General features: G+C 35.6%; 4 protein-coding genes across 8 annotated transcripts; all 4 read left to right on the top strand.

Annotated features, from left to right (window-relative positions):
* The first annotated feature begins 1,273 nt into the window (after positions 1 to 1,273).
* Positions 1,274 to 7,219, top strand: ATSTE24 (Peptidase family M48 family protein). Its single transcript, XM_018128483.2, has 14 exons — positions 1,274 to 1,367; positions 2,555 to 2,702; positions 2,818 to 2,902; positions 2,984 to 3,079; positions 3,225 to 3,290; positions 3,419 to 3,517; positions 3,697 to 3,810; positions 3,913 to 4,023; positions 4,442 to 4,504; positions 5,239 to 5,331; positions 5,881 to 5,994; positions 6,225 to 6,296; positions 6,408 to 6,473; positions 6,805 to 7,219. Exons 1-14 carry the CDS (start codon positions 1,337 to 1,339, stop codon positions 6,919 to 6,921), a joined length of 1,275 nt encoding a protein of 424 aa, XP_017983972.1. The 5' UTR covers positions 1,274 to 1,336; the 3' UTR covers positions 6,922 to 7,219.
* Positions 7,220 to 8,317: 1,098 nt separating this feature from the next.
* Positions 8,318 to 11,317, top strand: LOC18614090 (putative serine/threonine-protein kinase At1g01540). The gene is made up of 7 exons (XM_018128478.2): positions 8,318 to 9,118; positions 9,570 to 9,674; positions 9,795 to 9,917; positions 10,023 to 10,193; positions 10,354 to 10,483; positions 10,569 to 10,778; positions 10,884 to 11,317. The coding sequence occupies exons 1-7, from the start codon at positions 8,553 to 8,555 to the stop codon at positions 11,046 to 11,048; spliced, it is 1,470 nt and encodes a 489-aa protein (XP_017983967.2). The 5' UTR covers positions 8,318 to 8,552; the 3' UTR covers positions 11,049 to 11,317.
* Positions 11,318 to 13,911: 2,594 nt separating this feature from the next.
* Positions 13,912 to 16,439, top strand: LOC18614091 (protein BPS1, chloroplastic-like). 4 transcript variants are annotated; one of them, XM_018129955.2, is made up of 3 exons: positions 13,912 to 14,067; positions 14,245 to 14,330; positions 15,147 to 16,439. In XM_018129955.2, the coding sequence occupies exon 3, from the start codon at positions 15,161 to 15,163 to the stop codon at positions 16,217 to 16,219; it is 1,059 nt and encodes a 352-aa protein (XP_017985444.2). In that variant the 5' UTR covers positions 13,912 to 14,067; positions 14,245 to 14,330; positions 15,147 to 15,160; the 3' UTR covers positions 16,220 to 16,439. The 4 variants fall into 4 exon arrangements, with proteins under 4 accessions (XP_017985444.2, XP_017985445.2, XP_088659213.1 ...); XM_088803087.1 differs by having other exon boundaries at positions 14,027 to 14,072; XM_018129956.2 differs by lacking the exon at positions 14,245 to 14,330 and having other exon boundaries at positions 13,944 to 14,067.
* Positions 16,440 to 19,867: 3,428 nt separating this feature from the next.
* LOC18614093 (mitogen-activated protein kinase homolog MMK2) lies at positions 19,868 to 24,615 on the top strand. 2 transcript variants are annotated; one of them, XM_007051668.3, is made up of 7 exons: positions 19,870 to 20,092; positions 20,281 to 20,514; positions 21,302 to 21,431; positions 22,132 to 22,269; positions 22,415 to 22,747; positions 23,473 to 23,656; positions 23,923 to 24,615. In XM_007051668.3, exons 2-7 carry the CDS (start codon positions 20,348 to 20,350, stop codon positions 24,093 to 24,095), a joined length of 1,125 nt encoding a protein of 374 aa, XP_007051730.2. In that variant the 5' UTR covers positions 19,870 to 20,092; positions 20,281 to 20,347; the 3' UTR covers positions 24,096 to 24,615. The 2 variants fall into 2 exon arrangements, with proteins under 2 accessions (XP_017981724.1, XP_007051730.2); XM_018126235.2 differs by lacking the exon at positions 23,473 to 23,656 and having other exon boundaries at positions 19,868 to 20,092.
* Positions 24,616 to 24,698: the final 83 nt, after the last annotated feature.

A 24,698-nucleotide genomic window follows, 5' to 3' on the forward strand; every position in this document is an offset into this window, starting at 1 on the left:
AGCCTGAGGCTAACTAAACTACAATTAAAGCAACCTATCCCTTTCTCAGAATTTGTACACACAATCTTCAATGTTTTTGTTGTATTATTAATTATATAAAATAATATTTTAAATGAGTTGAAATTCTTCCTTATTATTATATTTATTAATGCAATGCAAAATTAGCCTTAATCCTTTTTTCTTCAAAAAAAGGATAATTACTACGATTTATTTATTTATAAATAAGAAAAAATTATGAGAAATAATCATCTTCATAAGCTTATTCATAAATAACATTCAATACAAAGTTAATTGTTTGTTTTTATTCAATTTTAACCATGAAATGATAAAAATACCTTTAAAGATGAATTAAATGCTCTAAAATTTTCTCTCACCATTAGTCTGCTCTGCTCTCCATTTTTCTCTTTTGTCATTCAACTCTCTCTAATTTTATTACTATCATCGTGTTTTGGTCTATCATTCGTTATCTTGTCATATTGTCGTTAATTTACAGATCAAAAAATATGATATGAAAAATAGTAATATATTTTTGAATTTATTAGTTTACGTTCACAGAACCCAAAAGCATGACATGATGAGTAACAATAACTTATTGTGTTTATTGGTGTTAAGTTTTTTTATGATTCAAGTATATGGTAGAACGTGATTCATGTCTTGACGTGTAAGGTCAATAAAAAAAAAGAAACTTTGGCGTGCAATATATAATGTTAAAACTTTGAGCTTAACGTGTAACATTTGGTGTTTAAGCTTTAACTTTGGTGTATAATATCTTATACTAAAGTTTTAACTAACATCTGTTACTGAAGTTTTGATGTACATTATCGTTTTATTTTTTTTTATTATTTAATCTGACTTGTTATTAAACATGACTTGTAACAACAAAGATATATTGAAAAATTATTCAATGTCAAAGTTACTATTGAGATGAAATGGATTTTGGCAAAAAGATATTATTCAAAATCTTTTCTTTGAATAATTAGCTTTTAAGTTATTTTATCTATTACATTTTCTATAAAATACCATGAAGAGTGATAATTTTTTTTCAATATGACATATAACAATATTTTTTTTAACGTGTTAACTTGATTATTAAGAGAAATTTTATCCAAATATTTTTTTTAATTAAAAATAGTTAAAATTTAAAAAAATTATTTTCGAAAGCATAAAAAATATCATCCTCTTTCAAAAAAAAAAAAAATATCATCCTCATCGGGTCGAACGCGGTTTGAAAACCCGTACCCGTCTAACCATTTATATATCGAAGACCTCAGCTCTAAAACCCTCCTCAGCTCCTCTCTCTCTCTCTCTCTCTCCCAGCATTCTTCATTGATACGACATGGCGTTCCTGTACATGGAAGCTGTTGTTTGTACGCCCTTATTAATCTTCTTCCCTTTTTAGCTTGAATCTACCTCCTTACTTTCCAGATTTGTTATTGCTTTTTCTTGCCAAAACTTGTTGATGAGTTCTTTTTGTCTATTTCTCACGATATTGGTTTTTTCTTTAAAAGGAAATAATTCTAGTTGGATTTTAATTGTTCAAGCTTTACGTTGTCATGGGGATTTTCCTTTCTTGTTTGTTTTGTTTTTTCCTATTTATAAGTTTCTCCCGTGGTTCTTGAAATGAACTACGAAGCACTTCTTTTTCTTTTTTTTTCTTTAATTTCCATAGATTTGTTAGAATATATTATTTTTCTAGTTTTGGTTTGCATCCACGCATATGAATGAAGTTTCTGCTTGATTTCTTGTGATTGAAAATTCTAGGTTTTGAGGTTAGATTTTAAGCATCTTTGGACTTCTTTTTTATTTGATTATATATATGTAGAAATGAGTTAAATTTATGTAAAACCTATTGGTAAACTTGTTCTGTTTAGTGATTGATATTTCGGAAAAAAGATAAAACTTTTTAAAGACTATAGGGTGGAAGGAGATGTGGGTGATCAATTAACTAAGTAACTTGCAAGTAACTGTACAATTATGATAGAGAAGCTTTTCTCATTAAAGAATCTGAAGTAGGTACTTGAGTTTTCACTGTTTCGAGGCGTTTTATGTATTGAGTTATTGGTTGTGTCTTATTTTTAGATTGGTTGTGTGTTTATTATACTTGTTTTCTCATGCTTATTTTGTTTGTATCGATTTCATTACTGATTATCTTCCCATTGGTTGCTGATAAACCTGGGGAAAGAGAATTAAAAGGGCAATTCCAAATCTTTAGGCATGTCTTGATGCCAGAAATGAGCATTGAACTGAATTAACTTACTGGTTATGGGGCCCAATGAATTTTTAGATAAAAGACTTCAATCTCTGAATCTGTTTTCTTTCCTTGCCTTTCCCTGCAATGCAATCTTTTTGGCTTTCGCTTTTTCTGTTTATTAAGCCATTTGTTGTGAAAAGCATATGAAATAGATTTTTAGACATGTGTATGACATATTTATGTTAAAGAAATTGGCTTATTAATCATTATGCTTGTTGTAGTCTGATGGTTATGTAATTTAGAGTTTGTAATAGTTCTCTCTATCTCTTTTTCTCTCCCTGACATACCCTTTATTGTTTACAGGTTTCATGATATTAATGTACTTCTTTGAAACTTATCTGGATCTGCGACAACATGCTGCTCTCAAACTGCCAACTCTTCCAAAAACATTGGAAGGTGTAATCAGCCAAGAGAAATTTGAAAAGTCTCGAGCCTATAGTCTTGATAAGAGGTCGGTTTTGTTGTTTCTTTTGTTTATTTACAAGGCTTAACATCATTAGGGGACCATCAAGCTTCCATTCAACTTGTCTTGACATTATCTGTGACGCATCTCTCTTAAATTTCAGCCACTTCCATTTTGTTCATGAGTTTGTGACAATCTTGATGGACTCTGCAATTTTGTTCTTCGGCATATTGCCTTGGTTTTGGAAGGTGAGTACTTTGGTGTTTAACTAGTGGATACTCCTTTTGTTGATTTTCACTATCTTATTTTTTAATTGTTATTTACTGCAGAAATCAGGAAATTTCTTGCCTTTAGTTGGTCTAAATGCAGAGAATGAAATACTGCACACCCTTGCATTTTTAGCTGGTGTTATGATATGGTCACAGGTGAAGTCATGATATTTCCTTTTCTCTTCTGGATTTTTTAGTACAATTGTTACTTTGAATAAGTGCACCTAGTCATTGTCTGTTGTGTGCCTCTTATAATCTGATCAATAGCATTGACCATTTATTTTGTATTTTTATTATGCAGATCACTGACTTACCCTTTTCTCTCTATTCAACTTTTGTGATTGAGGCCCGACATGGTTTCAACAAAGTTTGTATTCTTAATCACTAAATCTCTTTCCCTGTACCCTTTTGTTTTCGTATTTACCTTTGTTTTGGACCGTTTGCCATTTTAAGATCATCTTGCTGTTCCTAACTTTTTTCTCATCTGTTTTTCAGCAAACAATATGGTTGTTCTTTAGGGACCTTATCAAAGGAATGTGTCTTGCTATTGTACTTGGTCCACCCATTGTTTCTGCTATTATTGTGATAGTACAGGTAAAATTACGTTTCTAGCATTTGGTCGCTGTTGGAGAATATTACTGGTCCTTATTATTATAACCAGAGCAATTGTTAGCATAACTTAACAACAAGTTTTTACATCCTGATTTACTCTAGCCGTTTTGCTATTATGTCATCCTTCTCATTTTGGTGAATCTTAATTTTTGCGATGGCAGAAAGGAGGTCCATATCTGGCTATCTATCTTTGGGCATTTATGTTTGTCCTTTCTCTAGTGATGATGACACTTTACCCTGTTCTAATAGCCCCACTCTTTAACAAGTTTACCCCTGTGAGTATTTCAAAATCATTGTGTCGTAGTTTCATTCAAGCATCCTTTTTTCCTAAGTCTAATGATTTTTGACTTTTTGTTTTGCTCTGGTGTGAGAAATAGCTTCCAGATGGAGAGCTCAGGCTTAAGATTGAGAAACTTGCTTCCTCCCTTCATTTTCCGTTAAAGAAGTTATTTGTTGTTGATGGATCCACAAGATCAAGCCATAGCAATGTAAGGATTCAACTCTTGTATTGTGCATCTGTTGGTATTCTCCAGTCTTCGTATGCCTTTTTCTTCCTTACACCTTTTAGTGTAAACTTTGGAATCTTTATATTTTTATTTTTGTCATATTCCATCATTTAGGATTACATCGTTTCTTTGCTTTGCAAAACCAGTTATGTAAAGATTTGAACTGATAGTCTGATTGTGAATACTTTAATCCTTTTGCTTTAAAGACTCATGACTGCTATATAAGCTAGGAATAGTATTGTGATGAACTGGTCAATATGGTGGAAGACATCGAGAGACGCAACAAACAAACTGAGCCTATTTCAAATTGATAATATCCATAACTTCAATCACACTAACACTGATTGCAGAAGTTGTTTTATTATCCCATTTATGATTCACTGTTTTCAACATCGTGCAGGCCTATATGTATGGGTTCTATAAGAACAAGCGCATTGTCCTTTATGACACTTTGATTCAGCAGGTATGGATCTAATAATAAATAAAATATTTGTTGTTATCTTATGCTTGTCCTTCCCTTTCTTTAACTAAGATTTTTGCATTAGGCAAAGAACGGTTGCAATTTATGAGTGTCTTTGCGTTTTATTCAGTTGAAGGGTTACTATTATTGCCTGTGTTCCTTGATAATTTTCTTCATTGTGAGGCGCACAGGACCTTCCTGTAAAATATTTTAGGTCTTGATTTTAAATCTTGTGGAATGATTATCTTCAAGGCGGAGTAAATATTAAGTACTAGAATCGTTGTCTTCTGATCTTCAGTTCAGAGTCAAATCTCTTGTCAATTCTCAACCTTATTCCTTCTTGTGTTGAACACAATGGCTGTTATGTCTCTGACAGTAGTTTGTGCCTTTTGCATTGTGCATATTTTACTTTTTAAAATGGGCATATTGTCCAACGATCTCGGAGACTTTTGAATTTATTTTTATAAATGCTCTAATGCCTATGCTAGTAGATTTTCTCTCTCAGCAAACAATCTTATCACTTATATATGACCTTATATATAAGTCCTAAATGTTTATCTTGATTTTGAGGACTCAATTTGAGTTAACATGGAAAATTGTCACTGAAAGCATTTTTGTTTTTTCAAATTTGTGAGAGGACTTGGGCAGAATGATAAACTATCTCCTTACTGTCTGTGTAGTGGATGTTCCCTTAACACTTGGGAAAGGTCTTACATATTCAGGATTTTTTTTTGTAGTGCAAAAATGACGAGGAAATTGTAGCTGTTATTGCTCATGAACTGGGGCATTGGAAGCTTAATCATACCATGTACTCGTTTATTGCTGTGCAGGTATGCTGTGGTTGTTCTCTTGCAATCTTTTTCCTCTGGAAAAAAATAAAAAATCTAGGCACTGTTTTATTCATTTATTTATTCTTTGGATAAATGAGCACCATCTGAGGACAATCTTATAGTACATGATTGATGATAATAATTTTCTATTAGAAAATATTGTGGGTTTTTGTAGGTTTGGAAAAAAATTGCACGGTGTTTTTGGCTACTTAGCTTGCAGTTACTTTGAGCTCTGAGGGTGAAGCTGTCAAACCTTATGATAGTGCTCATGTAGCAAGATGATCCCATATCCACCCTCTGGCACTAATAGATATAAGGAAGATGAAATCTAGAGACATGGCAATTAGCAACAAGTCAACGGCTTAAGCTGCAAAACTAGCAATTATTCTGCTTAATGTTTTCCAACATGATCTATTAGTGGCTTTATTGTGATGTTGTGCTAGATTTGTCATATTCAATTGGAAGTGGATATTTATAGTTTCTTGTTTTAGTGACTATATGTTTATTTTGATGTTCGGTTTGTTTTCCTTTTCTTCCTTTCAAATGCAGATTCTTACATTTTTGCAATTCGGAGGTTATACTCTGGTCAGGAACTCAACTGATCTTTTCCGAAGTTTTGGGTTTGACACACAGCCAGTACTAATTGGCCTTATCATATTTCAGGTACTAAAATATCAAAACAATGTCCTGTCAGTTGAAATACCTAGTCATTATAATGGGATGTACTCTATAAGCATAACTAAACTTTATCAAGGCAGTGGGCACATTGTTTAATCTGTTCCATGTAGATAGGTTTTAAGGCTATGAAGCTTTGTTATTCTTTTATCACGGAATGGAAAAGAATCATTTGCCATAGAGCTGTTAACCATTTTCTCTGATGTTGTCATATGCAGCATACTGTAATACCAATCCAACACCTTGTAAGCTTTGGTCTCAATCTTGTAAGCCGGTCCTTTGAATTTCAGGTAGCTTCTCTTTGCAGTGAATGCTGGTTTACAATTTTAGTGCCTCTCTCTCTGTCCTCTCATTAATCTTCTTTAGACTGTTATTAATCTACTGTATTTTTTCTTATGTAGGCTGATGCGTTTGCTAAGAAGCTTGGCTATGGATCTGCATTGCGTGCTGGTCTTGTGAAGCTGCAGGTGAATATCTAGTGATTTTGACTTTCCTTTGAATTGGATTTACCTATGCCGTTACGAATACAAAGTCTGCTTCATTCTGCTTATCTTTATGCCTAGCATTTCTAATACTCAATGATTCGTAGCTAGGGCTTGCAAGTCATGATTATAATTCTTCATCATTTCTTCATACAATTCTTGTTAATCCAACTTTTTTTTAATAATTGAGTTTCATATATTTCACTTTCGTGATGGTTGCACGTGTTCATGTTTAATAACATGTAGCTTAGATGAAAGTTATTGAATTTGAAATAAATGCCAGGTTACTGAACTAGAGTTTTCGCCCCTTTTTCAGGAAGAAAATTTGTCAGCTATGAATACAGATCCATGGTACTCTGCGTATCACTACTCTCATCCTCCCCTGGTAGAAAGATTGGCTGCAATTGATGAACCTGACAAAAAGGAAGACTGATATGGAGGAAAATATCCAGACTGGCTTTGGGATTATTTCATTTAATTGTAATACTTCTTGATCTGTATGAGTTGCATCATCTTAAGTTTAACTAGTCCAGGCAAGCACACTTATTAGTCAGAACCTAGTTTACAGGAACTAAACAAAAAGAAGCAAGAGAAAGGGATTGGGAAAAACATGGAATGCAACAAAGCTTTGATTAGTATGTCCTGTCCTGTTCTATATCGTCGTCTACGGTCTTTGAATTTTGCCTCATCTACGGGTCTTGTTATAATAATTAAAGCTTAATTGATGGACATGACCACTGATTTATTCTGATGCCACAAACTTCATATAAAAGAATAACTAAAATGTTTTTTAAGTTGTAATGTGTTTGTCAAATTCAAGGGAGAATAATGCATAAATTACATTTTCCTTTTGGTAAGTAAAACCTTAACCAAATAGGAACTGGACTACACAATTAAGCTTTGCAACTTCTAGTCCGGTGCTCGGTCACCAATCAAAATGAAAAAAAAGAAATAAAAAAGAAAAAGGTGGCACGTCTTGTTAAACATCCTCTTTCCCCGACATCAAGTTTTCCTGTTTAAAGTTTAGTAATTAAAAAAAAATATTTAAAGATTCCAAAACGATTATCAATCCGAATAATTCAGAAGCATATAAATAATTTGATGCACAAGATATTAATTAGTGGTGTAACATATGATATAGCCAAAATAACATGATATCATAGCTGAATCATAAAGAGGAAGATTTAAACTATTAATTTGCCCCTTTACGTGGTTGTGGTGATGATAGTACAATAATGCATATTCTTTCTTCTTCTCTGAAAGCTTCAAGACTACCCATCTGTCTTTAAGCCACAAAAACAAAAGTATTATTTCGTTTTCGAAACTATTGTAACATTCCATTATGTTATGTTGTCTGATCAACCTTCTTGTGTGTTTTGTTACTACTACTGCTACTTCTACTTCTACTTCTACTTCTGTTTCTTTCCTCTACTTGTGAGATGCGGTGCTGCCGCCACGTGTGGGTCCTACTCGGGCTTGCTTTAGCACCACGTGAAGATCTGACGTGGGACGTCCCTACGTGATCTGATTCGTCCGATTTAATCTTGACCGTTAGATGGAGTGGACCTCCCCCCTTTTGAAAGCTTAGCTACATCAGCACTTGTCCTAGAATTTCCCTTTAACGGTCACCGTGCCGTCTCAAATTTTTGCCCACAACTCAATTGTCCAAAATGGGAAAAGAAAAGGAAAGAGAAAGGACAAGGACAATCCCGTCATTTCATTGGGTTACTTAAATCTTCAACTCCAGCTAGACACTACCATTTTCTAATTTCATTAATTAAAAAAAATAAAAGAAAAAACAGGCAACCTTATTTAAAAAGTACAGAAGATCATTGAAAAAGGAGTTGCAGTAGTGGAGAGCAGAACAAAAAAAAAAAAAAGTCACTCTCTCTCTCTTTCAGCCGATCTCTCTGTCTCCATTGTGCTTCAATTATTCTTTTTGATTCCGTTTTTCTCTTCCCATTTTTGATTCCAGTCAGAACTTTGATTTTCCGGCGGGAGCTGATGCCGCCGGATTTTTAAACTGTTTTGCAATACGAAGAAGATTTCAAAGGAAAAGGAAAAATGTCAGTATACGACGCCGCATTTGTTAACACGGAGCTATCAAAGCCTACGTCGATTTTCGGGTTGAGGTTATGGGTAGTGATCGGGATTCTTCTTGGCTCACTCATAGTCTTGACTCTGTTTCTGCTCTCACTTTGCCTCACAGCTCGTCGCAAATCTCGCAGACACCAGCACGTGGATCCCACGCCACCAATCTCCAAAGAGATCCAAGAAATAGTCCATCACCCGCCCGCACCCGATCACCACCATGTCGCCCCGCCGGTGCCGGAGATTCAAGTGGACCTGGGAAAAGTGGAGCACAGGGTGGTGTTCTCGAGTGGGGAGAGTAGAGGGCCAACGAGTGCGGGGGCGAGTGTGAGTGAGACGGCGTCGTTCGGGAGTGGAAGTGTGGGGCCGGAAGTGTCTCACCTTGGGTGGGGAAGGTGGTACACTTTGAGGGAATTGGAATTAGCTACGAATGGATTGTGTGAAGAGAATGTGATTGGTGAAGGTGGCTACGGAATTGTTTATCGTGGCGTTTTAACTGATGGAACTAAAGTTGCTGTTAAAAATTTGCTTAATAACAGGTACCCCATTTTTTGTTTTCTTTCATTGTGTTATATTTTTGGTTAATAAGTATGTCATTTTTAGAAATGAAGGTTCTTTTGTGGATTATGTACCTTTGATTTAGTTAGTTTTGCGTTATAGTAGTAATTAGTTTGAACTTAATTTGATTATAAGAAAAAGATGGTGTTTTTCCTATTATGGAATTGATGAATTCATACAACAGTTAGCTACCTCATTGTCTTTGTTTTTTTTTGGTTTAAAATTCTTGCCTTGTGTTGGTTAGACCTTGTGCTGTAAAGTGTAAAGAGCACTGCTTTTGAGGAAAAAGAACTCATAATTAGGCCTGGATGATAATGTTTTTTGTTAGACTTTTGTCAAATCTCTTTTTGTCTTCTTTATTCCTTTTTATTACATATATATGTTTGGTTTACCTACCAATTAGCTCATCAAAGTAACCAATCAATCCTTCAGGGGTCAAGCTGAGAAGGAATTTAAGGTGGAGGTGGAAGCAATTGGGCGTGTACGACACAAGAACCTTGTAAGATTGCATGGATATTGTGTTGAAGGGGCATATAGGTAGTGTAATTATCTTCCACTTTGGAACTGTGGTCTTTTTAAAGAAAGAAAAAGAAAAATCTGTACTCTTTTTTGAACAGTGTAAAGAGAAGTAACTTTATATCTGGTTTTGTTGTTCAGGATGCTTGTATATGAATATGTTGACAATGGCAATTTGGAACAGTGGCTCCATGGGGATGTTGGGGATGTCAGTCCTCTTACATGGGATATTCGTATGAATATCATTTTGGGAACAGCAAAAGGGTATATCAGTTTGAGTTGTATTCTTTGGTTCATGTACAATTGTTTAAATTCTCTATTCACTTGTGATGGTTCTCTTTCTGAGTGTTTATTGCCTTATTGTTGCAGTTTGGCTTACCTTCATGAGGGTCTTGAACCAAAGGTCGTCCATCGGGATGTAAAATCTAGCAACATCCTAATTGACCGCCAATGGAACCCCAAGGTTTCTGATTTTGGGCTTGCTAAACTCTTGTGTTCTGAAAGGAGTTATGTGACAACTCGAGTGATGGGGACATTTGGGTTGGTTAATTTCCTTTTTACAGTGTTACATGTTTTTGCCTTTTATTTTTTTTTAAATTGAAATTAACCATTATGGATGTGTAAATGTTTATTAAGAATTGCTGTGAGTTTGTCAATCTAAAGCAGGAAAATCACTGTTGGTTTTTTTTTTTTTTTCCAGCTATGTTGCTCCAGAATATGCTTGTACTGGAATGCTTAATGAGAAGAGTGATGTCTATAGCTTTGGTATACTTATTATGGAGATCATTTCTGGGAGAAGCCCTGTTGACTATAGCCGACCACAAGGAGAGGTTAGACTTCACTTGACATATTAAATTTCGTTCTTCATTAGTCTAGTTTTACAGCTCTAAGTTGGAAATGGCGGGATAATTGCAGGTGAATTTGGTGGACTGGTTAAAAACCATGGTTGGTAACCGAAAATCTGAGGAAGTAGTTGATCCTAAGCTGCCTGAGATGCCTGCTTCAAAAGCACTTAAACGTGGATTATTGGTTGCTCTTCGATGTGTTGATCCTGATGCAACAAAGAGGCCAAAAATGGGGCATGTTATCCACATGCTTGAGGCTGATGATCTGCTGTTCCGTGATGTAGGCACCACTTGCATACTATAAATTAGAATTTGTCGCATCAGAAAGAAAATTTCATGTTATTTTCTTTGCAGACCATCTATTTACCTTGATCCTGTTTTGCAGGAACGTCGGGTTGCAAGAGAAGTGTCCAATTCACATTCTGATGATCAGCAAACAAATCGCAATGCTACAAAATTAGGTGATAGACGATTTGATGGGGCCTCTGCTTCTGATACAAGTGAAGGTGATACCGGGAGGAACCATCACCAGCCAACTAGGTGGAGATAGCGCTATCAACATTAGGTGACTAACAAACTGAAGCCTCTCTTAAGTTTTTGAAGCCTTTTTTTTTTTTCCTATTAGTTCCCGAGTATTTTGTTGTATCTCCAATTCTGAGAAACAATAATCTGCATTTATTCTATGTTTGATTTACATTTTTTTCCCATATATAATATACAGTATGCATTTGTATAAATGGAAGAATTCATAATTCTTATACCAATTGTAATTGATTGTCTTCTTTCTTGTTTGTAAGAAAAAACGAGCTTTCCATTCAATCTTTTCCTCTGTTTGATTATCAGTTAGATATTCCCCCCCCTCTTAAACTTTGACATGGTTTGCAACACGTAGTTTTCCAACTTTCAGCATCATCATCATCATTGCTAACCCTGAAATTAGATGGGGTATTGGTGGTGGACCATTTATTCTGATAATAGAAACATATAGATTATCCATCTGCTTCACTGACAATTCCAACATTGGATGGTGGCGAGAAATGGACCCAGCAACCGGCTAATTGATTGAAACTGCCTCTTTATTCATGTGGTTTTTCTTATCCCTTGTTGGAGTTGGACCAACTTGCTAGGAAATACAGGATAGCTCTCTGCTGGCTTGTTAGATTGGTTTCACCATCAATGCCAGAGCATGCTTTTGTCCATGGAGCCTAATAAGGACATTTGGCATGATGGAGTTAGGCTGGTTGTGCCTGTTTCTGATGGACCCTTTTGCCTTTGGCATTTGACAATCTTTGTTTGATAGTTTGCTCTCTCGGGACTTGGTCTTATCCTAATATTCTATTGAACCAGTCTTCCCATCCCACTCAAACACAACTATTCGCCTAGTTGTCCTTTTGGCTCCATGACATAGTGATGCATTATCAACTAGTATCTCATTAGCTCTGTTTTGATTCTTCAGCCCTTTCTACCACAATAAGTAGGAATATTGGTGAGAGCTCCTTCATTTCCTGGACCATGTCAAGGGATCTTCTCTTTCACATGATATTATAATGGTTCAGACGGTATAGGATTTGCGGCCATTTAGTATTAAATTACTTGACGCATTATGCAGCTTGAGATTTAAAGTTAGGGGTGCTCGTGTGATGCCTTAATGGTTCAGAGGAGGTAGACCGGCAGATGAATTATTTGCCTATAAACTATCAGAAGGAAGGGGACAAAGATTTTAATTTTCAAAACCCCTTTGCAGGAGACATGGGAATGGCGTATCTGATGAATTCTCAGGCTTATTGCCTCTGCCTACTTATTCTATTAATCTTTTGTCCCCCTTACCCTTTCCTCGAAGAAGACAATGCACCATAAATTTCCATCTGTTTTGTTCTTTACATACTAGAGAAAAGGCATAGATTTTCATTATTTGTTGAAAGGGGAAGTTTGGGTGAGAGATAACTAAGCTCATTCCTCACGCAATAAGTTAAGACACTACGCATTTGCCGATTCAGGCAAAATTTATTGGATAGTAATTTACGCACTCTTTGCTATGTATTGTGGAATTATATAAAGGGGGTTCGTTTTTCACTTATAAGAATAACATGCATGCGTGGTAGAAGCTCTTTGTGTATACGGCAAACATTGGGTGCCAGCCATGGAACAAATGACAATTCTTTCTAGAAGTTGACGGCCTAGAGTTTTGCGAAGTCGTTTTACTTGATGTTGGTTCTGTTTATCAGAAACTGTCGGACAGATGGGTTTGAATTATATAATTGTGTCAACCGGTTTTATGATGCAAAAATAATTTCTATTGTATAACAGATTAATCTATTTAATATGTATATAACAAATTTATAAATATATACTAATCATGTTAAAATAAAAAAAGTATATATAAATTAATTAATTTCATTAATCGTATTTAAATATGTTACATTTTTAATCATATGATATCTTGTAACTTGTATTATTTATACGCTCACCTTTGATAGCATGATTACAGAATCATTACGGCAATGAACTGAAGAATGAGGTTGAGATAAAGAATGCATCGTGTGATCTAGAATCTTCATTCGTGTAGCGGCCAGCAACCGTAGGATTATGTGAACAAGCCACTAAAATACAACAAGTAGAAACAGCGTGCGGCAATGCTGCCTCTGACCAATTCCCTGAGAAAGGGTCACCATCGCTTTTATTTGGAAAAAGTAAAAGATTACCTGCCGTGCTTGGAATGCCTTAACCAAAACCAATAATACTATCAAGGAACCGTGTTCAATGCGTTAAAACCTCCACTTTTAGTTTTCACCATCTTCTGTAAGCATCCCGTCCTTAAAACCAATTATATAGACAGTTTTAAAACCATGACACTATTGTCTTACACCTAAAAAATTAAAATTAAAATTAAAATTTATAATTAATGTCTAAATTTTACACATTATCAATTGATCACATGTAATAATCTCGTTAATAAATAAATTTTAAAATTAAAAATTTTGGTTTTTATTTTTTGTAAAGGAACACTATAGTATATAAATCTTATATATCGATAATTTATTAATATAAATTTAATTTATAAACACTATAATAAAGTCGTTGTGTCAATGGTAATCATAAAGACAATCTCATTTTCTAGACGTTGGAAAAGGAAAATCAGACTTGGAAACATCCAGCCGGCAGCTCATTTACAGCCGTTGGATTTGCGCCGAACCCTGATTGATTTTCGGTGCTTAAAATAAACGGGGTTTGGTAGGGCTGACGTCTGGCCCATTGGAAAATAAGAGAAAAAGAGAATCCCAATTGAAAAGTCCACATCGACGAGCCGACGGCCCCTTAAACAAATAAAAAAATTGGAAAAAAGAAAAATCTGGTATCCTTTATCTCCAATTTTTTCCATTAATCGTCTTCCACGTGTACATTCTGTGACCGATTACTCGTAACAGGCAGTGATCACATCAACACTCCTCATCTTCAACCACTACACAAAAAGACTATCCACATGTTCCAAGGGCGAAATTTCAACGAAGCCACAACAACCACGTTTTGAAGCTTTCATCGAAATTTCCCAAATCTCTTACGAGTACTAGGTCAGGTTTAATTCTGATTTCTTTCTTGATCTTCTTTATTCTCTCTTTTTTTGATTTTAAACTTTTGAAGTGCTTTTCTTTGCAATCGTGAAGAAAATAATTTTTTTTCCCTTTTGGAGATGAAGATTCTTAGTTTTAGAAACATTTTTAGGTTCTGATTTGTTTTTTTATCTTCAGTTCTTAGCAAATCCCTAACATATCTGTGGAGAATTTTGGTTCTGCTTGCTGTAATAGGTATCTTGGCTTAAAGATCTAAAATTTGGGTAAGTTTTTTTTTTTTTTTGTTTTATTTGTTTAGAGATTTGTTTGACTTCATATTTCTGGAATTTTTGGTGTTCGATCTGCTTCAGATTCATCAGATCTGGCTCTATTTTATGTGTTTTTGACTTTGGATGTTAAAGATTTGTGTTTAAAGATGCGATTTTTAGGATTTCTTTGAAGTTTTATCTTTTAGAATGATTTTAATTTGTGTAGAAATGACCAGTCTGTTTCTCTGTATCAAGTTGACCTAATAATCAAGGGGGAAATTACGTAGAAATAAAGCAAAAGATAAGGTGGATAACCAGGGGAGGAAATGAAGGCAATCGATGAGATATCTGTGTACTACGTTGATTGCTTTCTTTCCATCTCTGCTGGATTTATAGTTACACCATCTCTTTTGCCTGTATTTGTCTTGATTTTGGTGTCAAATAAATGGTCTTTGCTGCTGTCAATCATTTGTCAGTACCCACAAAATTCAGCGTATCTAATTGTGTATGATCCTTACGGGGGTTAGATCTGCTTGCTATGGTATTGAAGAAGGGTTCAAGTTAATTTCCATTTTTGATTAGAAATGAGAGGGAGGGATAAGGAGAGGCACCCTTATTGTTGGTCATGGAACTTAATGGTTTGTTATGATTAGGGAGACGATGATTTTAAAGCTTGGCCTGTGTATATTATAAAGATGATGTTTAGGGTTTGACCTATGGGAATTCAGGGCGTTTGATGTTTGTCATAATCCTTGGAATTATTGATGGTGATTTGATCTTGAAGTCTGGTTTTCGTCATAATGATTGAATATTTTGTTTTGGATCTTGCAGTAAATAACAGTGAAATGAGTCGTCCTCAGGAACCACATCGCCCTTTCTTCCCTTTTGCAAATCCTTTCCGAATGATATCACCCAAGGGTTCTCAGTTGTCTCCAAGACTTCTTTCTTTGTTGAACACGTTTGAGGCCGCCTTGTTAGAGAGGCTGCAAAAACTTGTGCCAAAAGACAAGGATGACATCCTTAGCTTGTCATGGATGAAACTAGCTATGGAGTCACTTTCTGAGATTCACTGTGACATAAAAAACCTGATAACTGAGCTTGAGCTTCCTGTGACTGATTGGGATGAGAAATGGATAGATGTGTACCTGGACATCAGCGTGAAGTTGCTTGATATTAGTATTGCTTACACCTCCGAGCTTACACGGCTCAACCAAGGCCATCTGTTACTTCAGTGTGTTTTGCATAGGTTGGAGTCCAACACCCCAGAGCAGTTCATGCGGGCCTGTTCCTCACTTGATAGCTGGAGACAGCATATTGGCTCAAAAAATCCCAGAGTTGAAACTTGTCGCCCAATCCTGGACAATCTAGTGGAATCATTGAACTTGCCTAAGGTTAAGAACTCTGCAAAAGGAAAGGTGTTGATGCGCGCAATGTATGGAGCTAAGGTGGCGACTGTATATATCTGTAGTGTCTTTTCTGCAGCTTTCTCTGGTTCTGCCAAGAATTTATTAGATTTACCTGTTCCTGATACACTACCATGGGCACAAGTTTTTTCAAATGTGCAAACTACCGGGAATGCAGAAATTAGAAATATATTTTCTTGTGAAAAATTTACAGTTCTAAGAGAACTGGATGCTGTTGATGCACTTGTCAAGAAATTGTATCCTTTGCTCCAAGATGGGTTGGGTCCTATTGAAGAGGAAACGTTTAAGAATTCTGTTTCAGATTTGAGAAAATCAGCACAGAAACTTTCGCAAGGGCTAGATAATCTTTCAAAGGTAGTAGATGGCTTTTTCAAAATAGTTTTGGGTGGGCGTGATGCTTTGCTTTGTAATCTAAGAGCAGGTGGTACTGTCCCAAATTCAATGCTAGGAAGAAATGTAGGAGAGCAAGTTGTGCGGTGAATCATGAATGTGATGAAGCTAAACCCTTCTGTGTGCAGATGGTTTAGGTATCAGACCACCTGTTTTCCGACTAGCAGACATATATCACCTTGTTTGGGTTATGGCAGTACATGTGGTGTGAGTTGTAAGGTGTGTTACGATACTAGTTTACATCATTGTACATGTGTTTGTACCATGCTATGGCAAAAATTATATATAAAAGCTTATATTTGTTTGCAAATGTTCTTTAGTTGTTAATATTGTCAATTGTCATTACTCTGGGATATCAGTTATCAATGTGTTGCTGACCTCCTTTAGCTTTGCAGCTCAGGCTATTCTTGACACGTATAGCATGCTTTAGCAATGAGTCGAAGACTCTGAAGATCATGCTTCCAACTGTTGGTATATTTTTTATGTCGGATGTTTGATATGAAGTGGATAATAGGTTTGGATTCAACTGATATATATCCTAGTTCAACTCTGTCAAATGTAGTGAGGGGCTACTCTAATTGTGTACTTTTTGATCTTTGCATGCTTTTCTTTCATCCGGACATCACTTACTATATCATCTTTGTCACAGAATCATTATAGGAGGAATCTATTCTTCTCAACCGGGGAGAAAGTTCCTTCCTGATTAATGTCTTTACATGGTGAGTAACGACAATTGATGAAAGTTCCTTGCTGATGAAACATGTCAGCAAAGACCTTGGTATTTCCAAATTTATCAGATTCGTTGAAACTGACAAGTGATGCTCAATCCAGATGGACGATGGTATCATGACCATGGCAGCTGAAGCCAGAAGAGTTTTTCTCATGTTTATATTTGATGTATTGTCGGTGTATATAAATTATATATTATCAAGTTATTAAAATATATCATCTCATTAATAAGATAAAATCAGAATTTATTAAAGATTTAAAATTAAATATTAAAAAGTTTAAAATTCATTAGATATTTAAAATTAAATATTAAAAAATTTGTCACATTTAATGATGTAAAAAATTAAATTTATTTTTACTCTCTCTAAAATCTCTCACCTTTCTCTCTAACTCTTGTTATTTCAAAAATTTAAACGGATCTGCCATGCCTCTTTAAAAAATCTTTAGGATCTTGTATTTTTTTTTGGGGTTAAGGTTGTTTTATTCTTTTGGATTTAAAGTGCAACGGGAAAGAGTAACTTTCTCTGTGAACTCTAATCCACCTTTCCTTCTTACACTTTTTCTTTTTTTTTTAAACAATTGAAAATTTATTTAAGTTCAGCATTATTGTACATGGGCTACCGACAATGAAATTTTCAATTTAGAGTGTGAGATTTGAGATTGAGAGTCTTCGGTCTATATTTTTGTTATCTATTCGATTAGCTATTTTCATAAGATTGTAATGGGTATTATTTTTTTAAATGTTTTATAATGAAAGAATTCATGGATTGATTTTTTTTTGTTGAAGAGTACTCATGGATTAACTTAACAATGTTGATTTCTTAAACATTGAGACATGCAAGATTTTTATTTTGATTAGTTTCTATGGTATTAGACAAAAGTTAAGCATGTTATACTGTTTCTGCAATTGTCCTAGATTAATGCAAAGGGGAAGAACTCATGGAAGAGAGTGTAGAGATTAAGTAAAAGTTTTTAATTATCATCATTCTTGAAATTGTATAATTTTATCAAATTTAATCTTAATGGAAGAAGAAGAAGAAGAGAAGAAAATAATGGAGTTGGAAAGAGATAAAAAAAAAAAAAAAAAAACAGCTGAGAGGAAGTTGGAGAGAAAAAAAAAGTTTTTTTAAAAAATTATTAATATTTAATTTTAAATTAAAAAATATACATTATTAATACATCAAATATAAATTCTTTTTCTTATATCTTGCTACTGTTTGTTTTCTTAATCATCAGACTAACCTAACCTCCCATGACCGGGGCCCATGGCTTTTGTGCCTTGAGTCAAAGGACTCGGAGCCCTGGTTCTCCCACTCGCACGATCCTCTTCAGTAAAAACGAAAGAAATTAGAGGGTATTATCGTCTTTTAGTACCCCCCAACTTGGCTGCCATTATTAGACCTCGGGGTTATGGCTGCGGATTTTGCAGACCTTGTAAGGGCCAGAGAGAAGTTGAACTGCAAGGAGGAGTGCTTTTTTGTCTTTATTATTTACGTTTGCCCATGACATCTGACTCTTTTCTGTTATTTTCCAAGAGTAAATTATCAATTTGCTTGTAAAAATATTGAATTAAGCTTGATCCAGTTGAACAAATGGGACTCAAGAGTTCAGCTTACAGCTTAGCCTTTTGACGATTATTTGCGGAGTTCTAAGGATGACTATTTATAAGCCTGATGCTGGGAAAGTTTCAAATCGTAAATATTTAAAATCTAGAATCCATGATTCGACATAATAACCCGTTTACAAGGCATTCGTTAGTATTTAGCATTATCTGCCAACAACGTTAACGCTTTTTTATATTTTGGGACCAATTGGTTGCCTGTTGGTGGAATCAATGGCGTCGGGAGCATGCCAAAGCAGCAAGCAATCAAGTTGCTACCCTGTGAATTAAACTACAACTAATATAATAACAAATGGTCGCAGTGCTCAGTCACAGCAGGAAGACAAAAGTGGCTGCTGTGAAATTTTACTTCATTTGCCAAACAAAACTTTCTGTAACGGAAGCAAACTTGAACGACTAAAATATATAATCGCTCCAAATTTCTTGACTTAGACCGACCATACCATGCACAGCTGAGAAATTGCCTCCAGCTTCTTCATGCAACCTTACCGCGCTTACCCGACAGTCATTCCATTACATTAGACCAGACAAAAAACAGACTTTGACTATTGATTTGCATGACTTGACCCATTAGTTCTTTGACAATGAGTCTATAAACTCGACTCTTTGACCATGAACATCTCACGTAAAAAAACTTTCCATCACTGGTTTGTTTTGCAAATTCCCAACTGGATTGTCCAAAATTCCTCAGTAAAATTATATTTAAACCCCGAGGCTCGGGAGTTACGAATGGAGTTTAGGGCCATGGCTTGACGTTAAATTTCAATACCCAATCATTAATATTTATATGTCAAGCTTTTGCTGTCAACATATGTGTCTTCGTATTCAAATGATTCGAATTAAGATACGCTATTAAATGTCTTGTAAGACATCGCACGACCATATATATATATATATATATATTGGATGGCCATTTTTCCAGTTCTCGGAATCAATTAGCCTTCACCTACCATTGTCAAAATGGCGATAGCCACCACGTTTCCATCTACCAAATTAAACGTTTCGACCCCACGTTGTATTATTATAACGCAATAATTCACCTTTGAATATATATATATGAACAACTCTGGGTCTGAGACATCAGGAAGTTCAAAATGGGGCCTTGGGCAAGGAAATTTCCACCACCCACGTGAGCAACATTTTAGCATTAACTTTCTAGTTTCTTACATGGAAAACATTTACTGGTTCGTATAAATCCCAGCTTTTTTGACTTGGAGTTTTGTCCCAAGTCACTCAGATTAAGAAGAAACGAGATAATATTAATATTGGGTTTAGGAAAAATGGGTTTGTTGGGCTTGACCTTGAGGTCCTTTGACTAGGAACACAGAGAACAATGACTTTTGACAATAGAAGGCTTCAGACAAAAATCGTATATAATAATCCAGATAAAGAATACAGAACAAACTCCAAATCTTACTATGCGCAGGGCGATGTCTTAGAAGCCTGTAACAATCCTCACAATTTGCTGGGGAAGCTACAAAACCACATAAAACTTTTCCTGGAAAGCCATAAGAAAGAAAACAGAGGAAAATTTAGGAAGAAAGAGAAGGAAAGAAAGGTGTATCTGGAAGGTGGAATCTTCACGGGCCACTCAAGCTTTTCCAGTTCAAAAGGTTCACACTCGTCTTGGAAAAAAATATTAGCAGTAACCCAAAGGGGAAATTTAAAAGAGAAAATTAAAAAAGGGGAAACTTTACACCTACCTACACGCTCTCCCAAATTTTAGCCCCCCTTTCCTTTCCTTTCCTTTTTTTCCTTCTTTCTCTCCCTCTCTTCTGAATTTTAGCTGTTATCACTGCAGAGATTTTTCCTTCTTTCTTTCGGGTTGGAGTTGGGTCCGGGTTATCCAACATTCGGGTCCCGAAAGCATGTCAATACAGTCAAGCACTGGGTCAGGGGATCACAGCATCAGAGGAATACCAACTCATGGTGGACGCTATGTTCAGTACAACGTCTATGGTAACCTCTTCGAAGTTTCCAGAAAGTACGTCCCTCCTATCCGCCCCGTTGGCCGCGGCGCTTATGGTATCGTCTGGTAAGTTTCTTTTTTTCTTCTTTCTTCTTCTTTAAACCTTGTTTGGGCTAAAGTTTCGATTTTGATTGAGTTCTTCTTTATTTGATGATCTGGGTTTGTCTTACTCTTGAGGTTCTACGTGATAGTTTTCCAAGAATTCAAAATATGATGTTAAGGCTTTTTTTTTGGTGGGGTTTCTTTGTTAGATTAAGTTTCTTGATTTTAATAACTTATTTACCTTTTTTGATGAGAAATTGATATTACTAAGGCCTGTATTTTGCTTGATATCTTTTAATTCAGAATAAAGCTTGTAATTCTTTAGGATGATACAGGCTAGGTTGCTTTTCTTTTGTTTTTAAGCGCATTATAATCGCTCTATCTTGGTGAATGAATGATTGACCTTTGCCTTTACTTACTTCATCTAGGATTGAGAGTGACACTCGACTGTGGCTCTTATTAGCATTTTTAGCTGTGTTTTCAGTTTTGTAGTGTGCTTGATTTAATGAAATTACGCTTCCAAATTTGGGGCCAAATTGAAGTGAATGAGTCTAGGATTTTATAAAATTAAGATTGCATTGGTTTCAAACAACCATATAGCAATTTGCATCTATGCTCATGCATGATGTGTGAGTTTGCATTCATTTGGTTAATTGGTTATCATCACTCATGATTTGCCAAATGTGTCTTTGAGTGGCACTTCACCAGCTAGGAGATTGAAGAAAAGTTACCATTCTGCTTATTCACTTCCTTTCTATTTGTTACTAATAATATGAAGCTAAGATGTGATTTTTCCCCCACTTTTTGTTAGTGCTGCTATGAATTCGGAGACACGGGAGGAGGTTGCTATCAAGAAAATTGGTAATGCATTTGACAACAGGATTGATGCCAAAAGGACATTGCGAGAGATCAAGCTTCTTCGTCACATGGATCATGAGAATGTAAGTTTTGTGAGCTCAATAGTTCACATGTTCAGCTATTTGTTGGACATTTCAATATGTGTTTAAGTCAATACCTCTAATTGTTAGGCTCATTGGTTAATGTAAGGGTGAGGTTGCTGTGGCTGTCTAAACCATTTGTGGAAATGAAACAGTTCCTTTCTTTCCATCATGTAAGGCTTTGACCATCCTTTATAAAGGGAGATAAAAACAATATCCACATATTTGTCCCCATTTGTGTAATCATAGGCATTTGTGCAAACCTTCCTGTTGATTTGAGTTCCTTGGGAAGATATTTTATCAATTAAGCAAGGGCCAATTTATGATATTTTGCATAAACCTTCATTGTTCATTTGCATGTTAGAAAAAACTATCTAAAGAGGCTTTTCCTAAATCGTGTGAAAATTGTTGTTATCAGTGTTTATATGCTTTGATTAAATTGGTGGGCATTTAGTTTTGCAACATGCAAATTATTAGCTGTGACTAACTAAGTGTTCTTATCAGAATTTTCTTGTTTGACTAATGCTTTTTTCATTTCAACCAACAGAGGACAGGTTCTATGTTAGTTTCTTACTCTTAGGCTTGGGTAACAAAGTCCCTTCACTTTATATATCTGCATCTTAATAGTGACATGAGATTCTACTAAAGTAGTTAATCTCTGTTTGTGGAATTAATATAACTGATTGGTCCTTTTTTTCTTCAGGTGATTGCCATGAAAGACATCATTCGGCCTCCACAGAGGGAGAACTTTAATGATGTCTACATCGTTTATGAACTGATGGACACTGATCTTCATCAAATCATACGATCCAACCAAGCATTGACCAATGATCATTGTCGGGTTGGTACCAAATGCATTCCCTCATTTAAATGATACTGGAATATTCCTACTATTTGTTGTCAAATTCAGTTAGAAACATTGTATGATCGTATTTAGCAGCTTAGAAGCTGGAACCATCGTTGATTATGCAGTGCTACTCTTGCAGTACTTTCTATATCAGGTTTTACGAGGGCTCAAATATGTACATTCAGCAAATGTTTTGCATCGTGATTTGAAGCCCAGCAATTTGCTTCTGAATGCAAATTGTGACCTTAAAATTGGAGATTTTGGGCTTGCAAGGACAACATCCGAAACTGATTTTATGACAGAATATGTAGTTACTCGTTGGTATCGGGCACCAGAATTGCTTCTGAATTGTTCTGAGTACACTGCTGCAATTGATATTTGGTCGGTGGGTTGCATACTTGGTGAAATCATGACTAGACAACCTCTCTTCCCTGGCAGAGACTATGTGCATCAGCTGAGGCTTATCACAGAGGTATGTTTTCTAGAATTTTCTCACAAGAAACTACAGGAAAGCTCTTTAGATGCTCTTTAACACCTTATTGTTTCTTGTAGTTTGAAGATCTTTTAAGTGCATCCTACCATGTCATTTGGTATATGTTTTGGCCCATTTCTGTTGGCCCTTTGATTGCGTGATTCTCAGATGTATTTTACCTCCTCTGTGAAATTGCATAATCTTAAATTCTAACAAGGAGCTTAAACCCGCAATAGTCAGGGCTATCCAAGAAATGCTTCCTCTGAACAAGTAGGTTAGATGGTTGAGCATTTAGGCTGTAAGGTTTAGATACAAAATCAAAATGTCCAAAGAATGAGTTCTATGATTGTCTGAGGAAGAGAATACTTCTTTGTTTTTGAAAAATGAAAAGTGTAGCCTTCTAGCTGTGAATTGTGGAGAGCATTGGCTGGGTACTCACTTTTTAACCTCATTGCTCCTGCTTCTTTTACGTTTACTTGGTTAGCTGTTTTTAATTCTGTAAAATTAACATGGACAATGCATTCCTGTGCAATATTAATTTGTTCATTCTATTTTTAGTTCTGGTTTTCCTTTGACAATTGTGTCCTAAGAAATGCTGTAGATATTTTTCCTATCTCCAGAAAACTGAACACAGTTTTTCTGAAGGTGTTGAGTTTTTGCTAATGTTGATTGAAGTAGAACAAAGTATGCTAAATTTGGGCATATTTTCCTTTACCTTGGAATAGCTTATAGGTTCACCAGATGATTCCAGTCTTGGGTTCCTTCGAAGTGACAATGCCAGAAGATATGTTAGGCAGCTTCCACAATACCCAAGGCAAAATTTCTCTGCTAGATTTCCTAACATGTCACCTGGTGCTGTTGATTTGTTAGAGAAGATGCTTATCTTTGATCCCCATAGGCGCATTACAGGTATCATAGTTGCTGATTTTTTACTGCTAGTTCATGATAAGATTGTGGTTAATTTAAGATTCAGATAGTTCCTATGTTTGTTTTAAGCAGAAGTTGCTATTTTCTGCTTAATTTTTGAGCAGGCATTGGAAAATTTGTCATGATGCTTGGAACCATATTGTCCCTACCTGACCCCCACCTCACCCCACCCCTCCCTTCCCTTTTTCTTCTACACCACCTTAAGGTTTGTTTTTCTTCATTTGCTAACTTTTTATTGTTTCTTGCAGTTGATGAGGCTTTATGCCACCCATACTTGGCACCTCTTCATGACATCAACGAGGAGCCTGTTTGCCCAAGGCCTTTCAGTTTTGATTTTGAGCAACCATCTTTTACTGAAGAAAATATCAAGGAGCTCATCTATAGAGAATCTGTTAAATTCAATCCAGACCCAATTCATTGAGGATGACGTGTTGTATATGCCTGGAAGTGTACGTGCTGGCTCCGGTTTGCTGCCATAGTATGTAGGATTCATCATTCTCTTTTGAGATTAGAAAGATATCGACTCAGCTTAGAATACTCTTAAACAGAATGAGAGTTTATTCAACTTCCATCTCACGTCTCTTGCTGCCTGCAGCACTTAAATTTGTGAGGAGGAGGTACTAGTTTACTGGTTGTCAATTGTCCTGCTCATCAGAATGAGCTTCAACCTCTAGTTGGAGAAAGCTCTACTTTTGACTGTAGAGAGATTAGTTATTTGAGCCATGACACTGTTAACAGTTCATTTCATCTCGAGGAGTGAACTAGAAGTCTGTACACGTGGAGCATGTATTCTGTGTAGGGTCATGTAGGCTTTCTTGGGTACGGAAATACACGAGGAATTGCTTTAATTGTGTTGATTCTATGGACTTTACATACTCTTGTCATGAAACTGCTTAAAAATTGTGTATATATTGCTTATAACAAGCTGGTTCCTCCTCGAATTCCTTCTGATCTGGTTGTTGTCGGGTGTCTAGTTGAATTGGTGATAGATGGTTTTGTTAAAAATGTTCAGGACAAAAGCTAG

Source organism: Theobroma cacao, chromosome 1 (assembly GCF_053813885.1).
Source record: "Theobroma cacao isolate CCN51 chromosome 1, ASM5381388v1, whole genome shotgun sequence".
Lineage (NCBI taxonomy): Eukaryota > Viridiplantae > Streptophyta > Magnoliopsida > Malvales > Malvaceae > Theobroma > Theobroma cacao.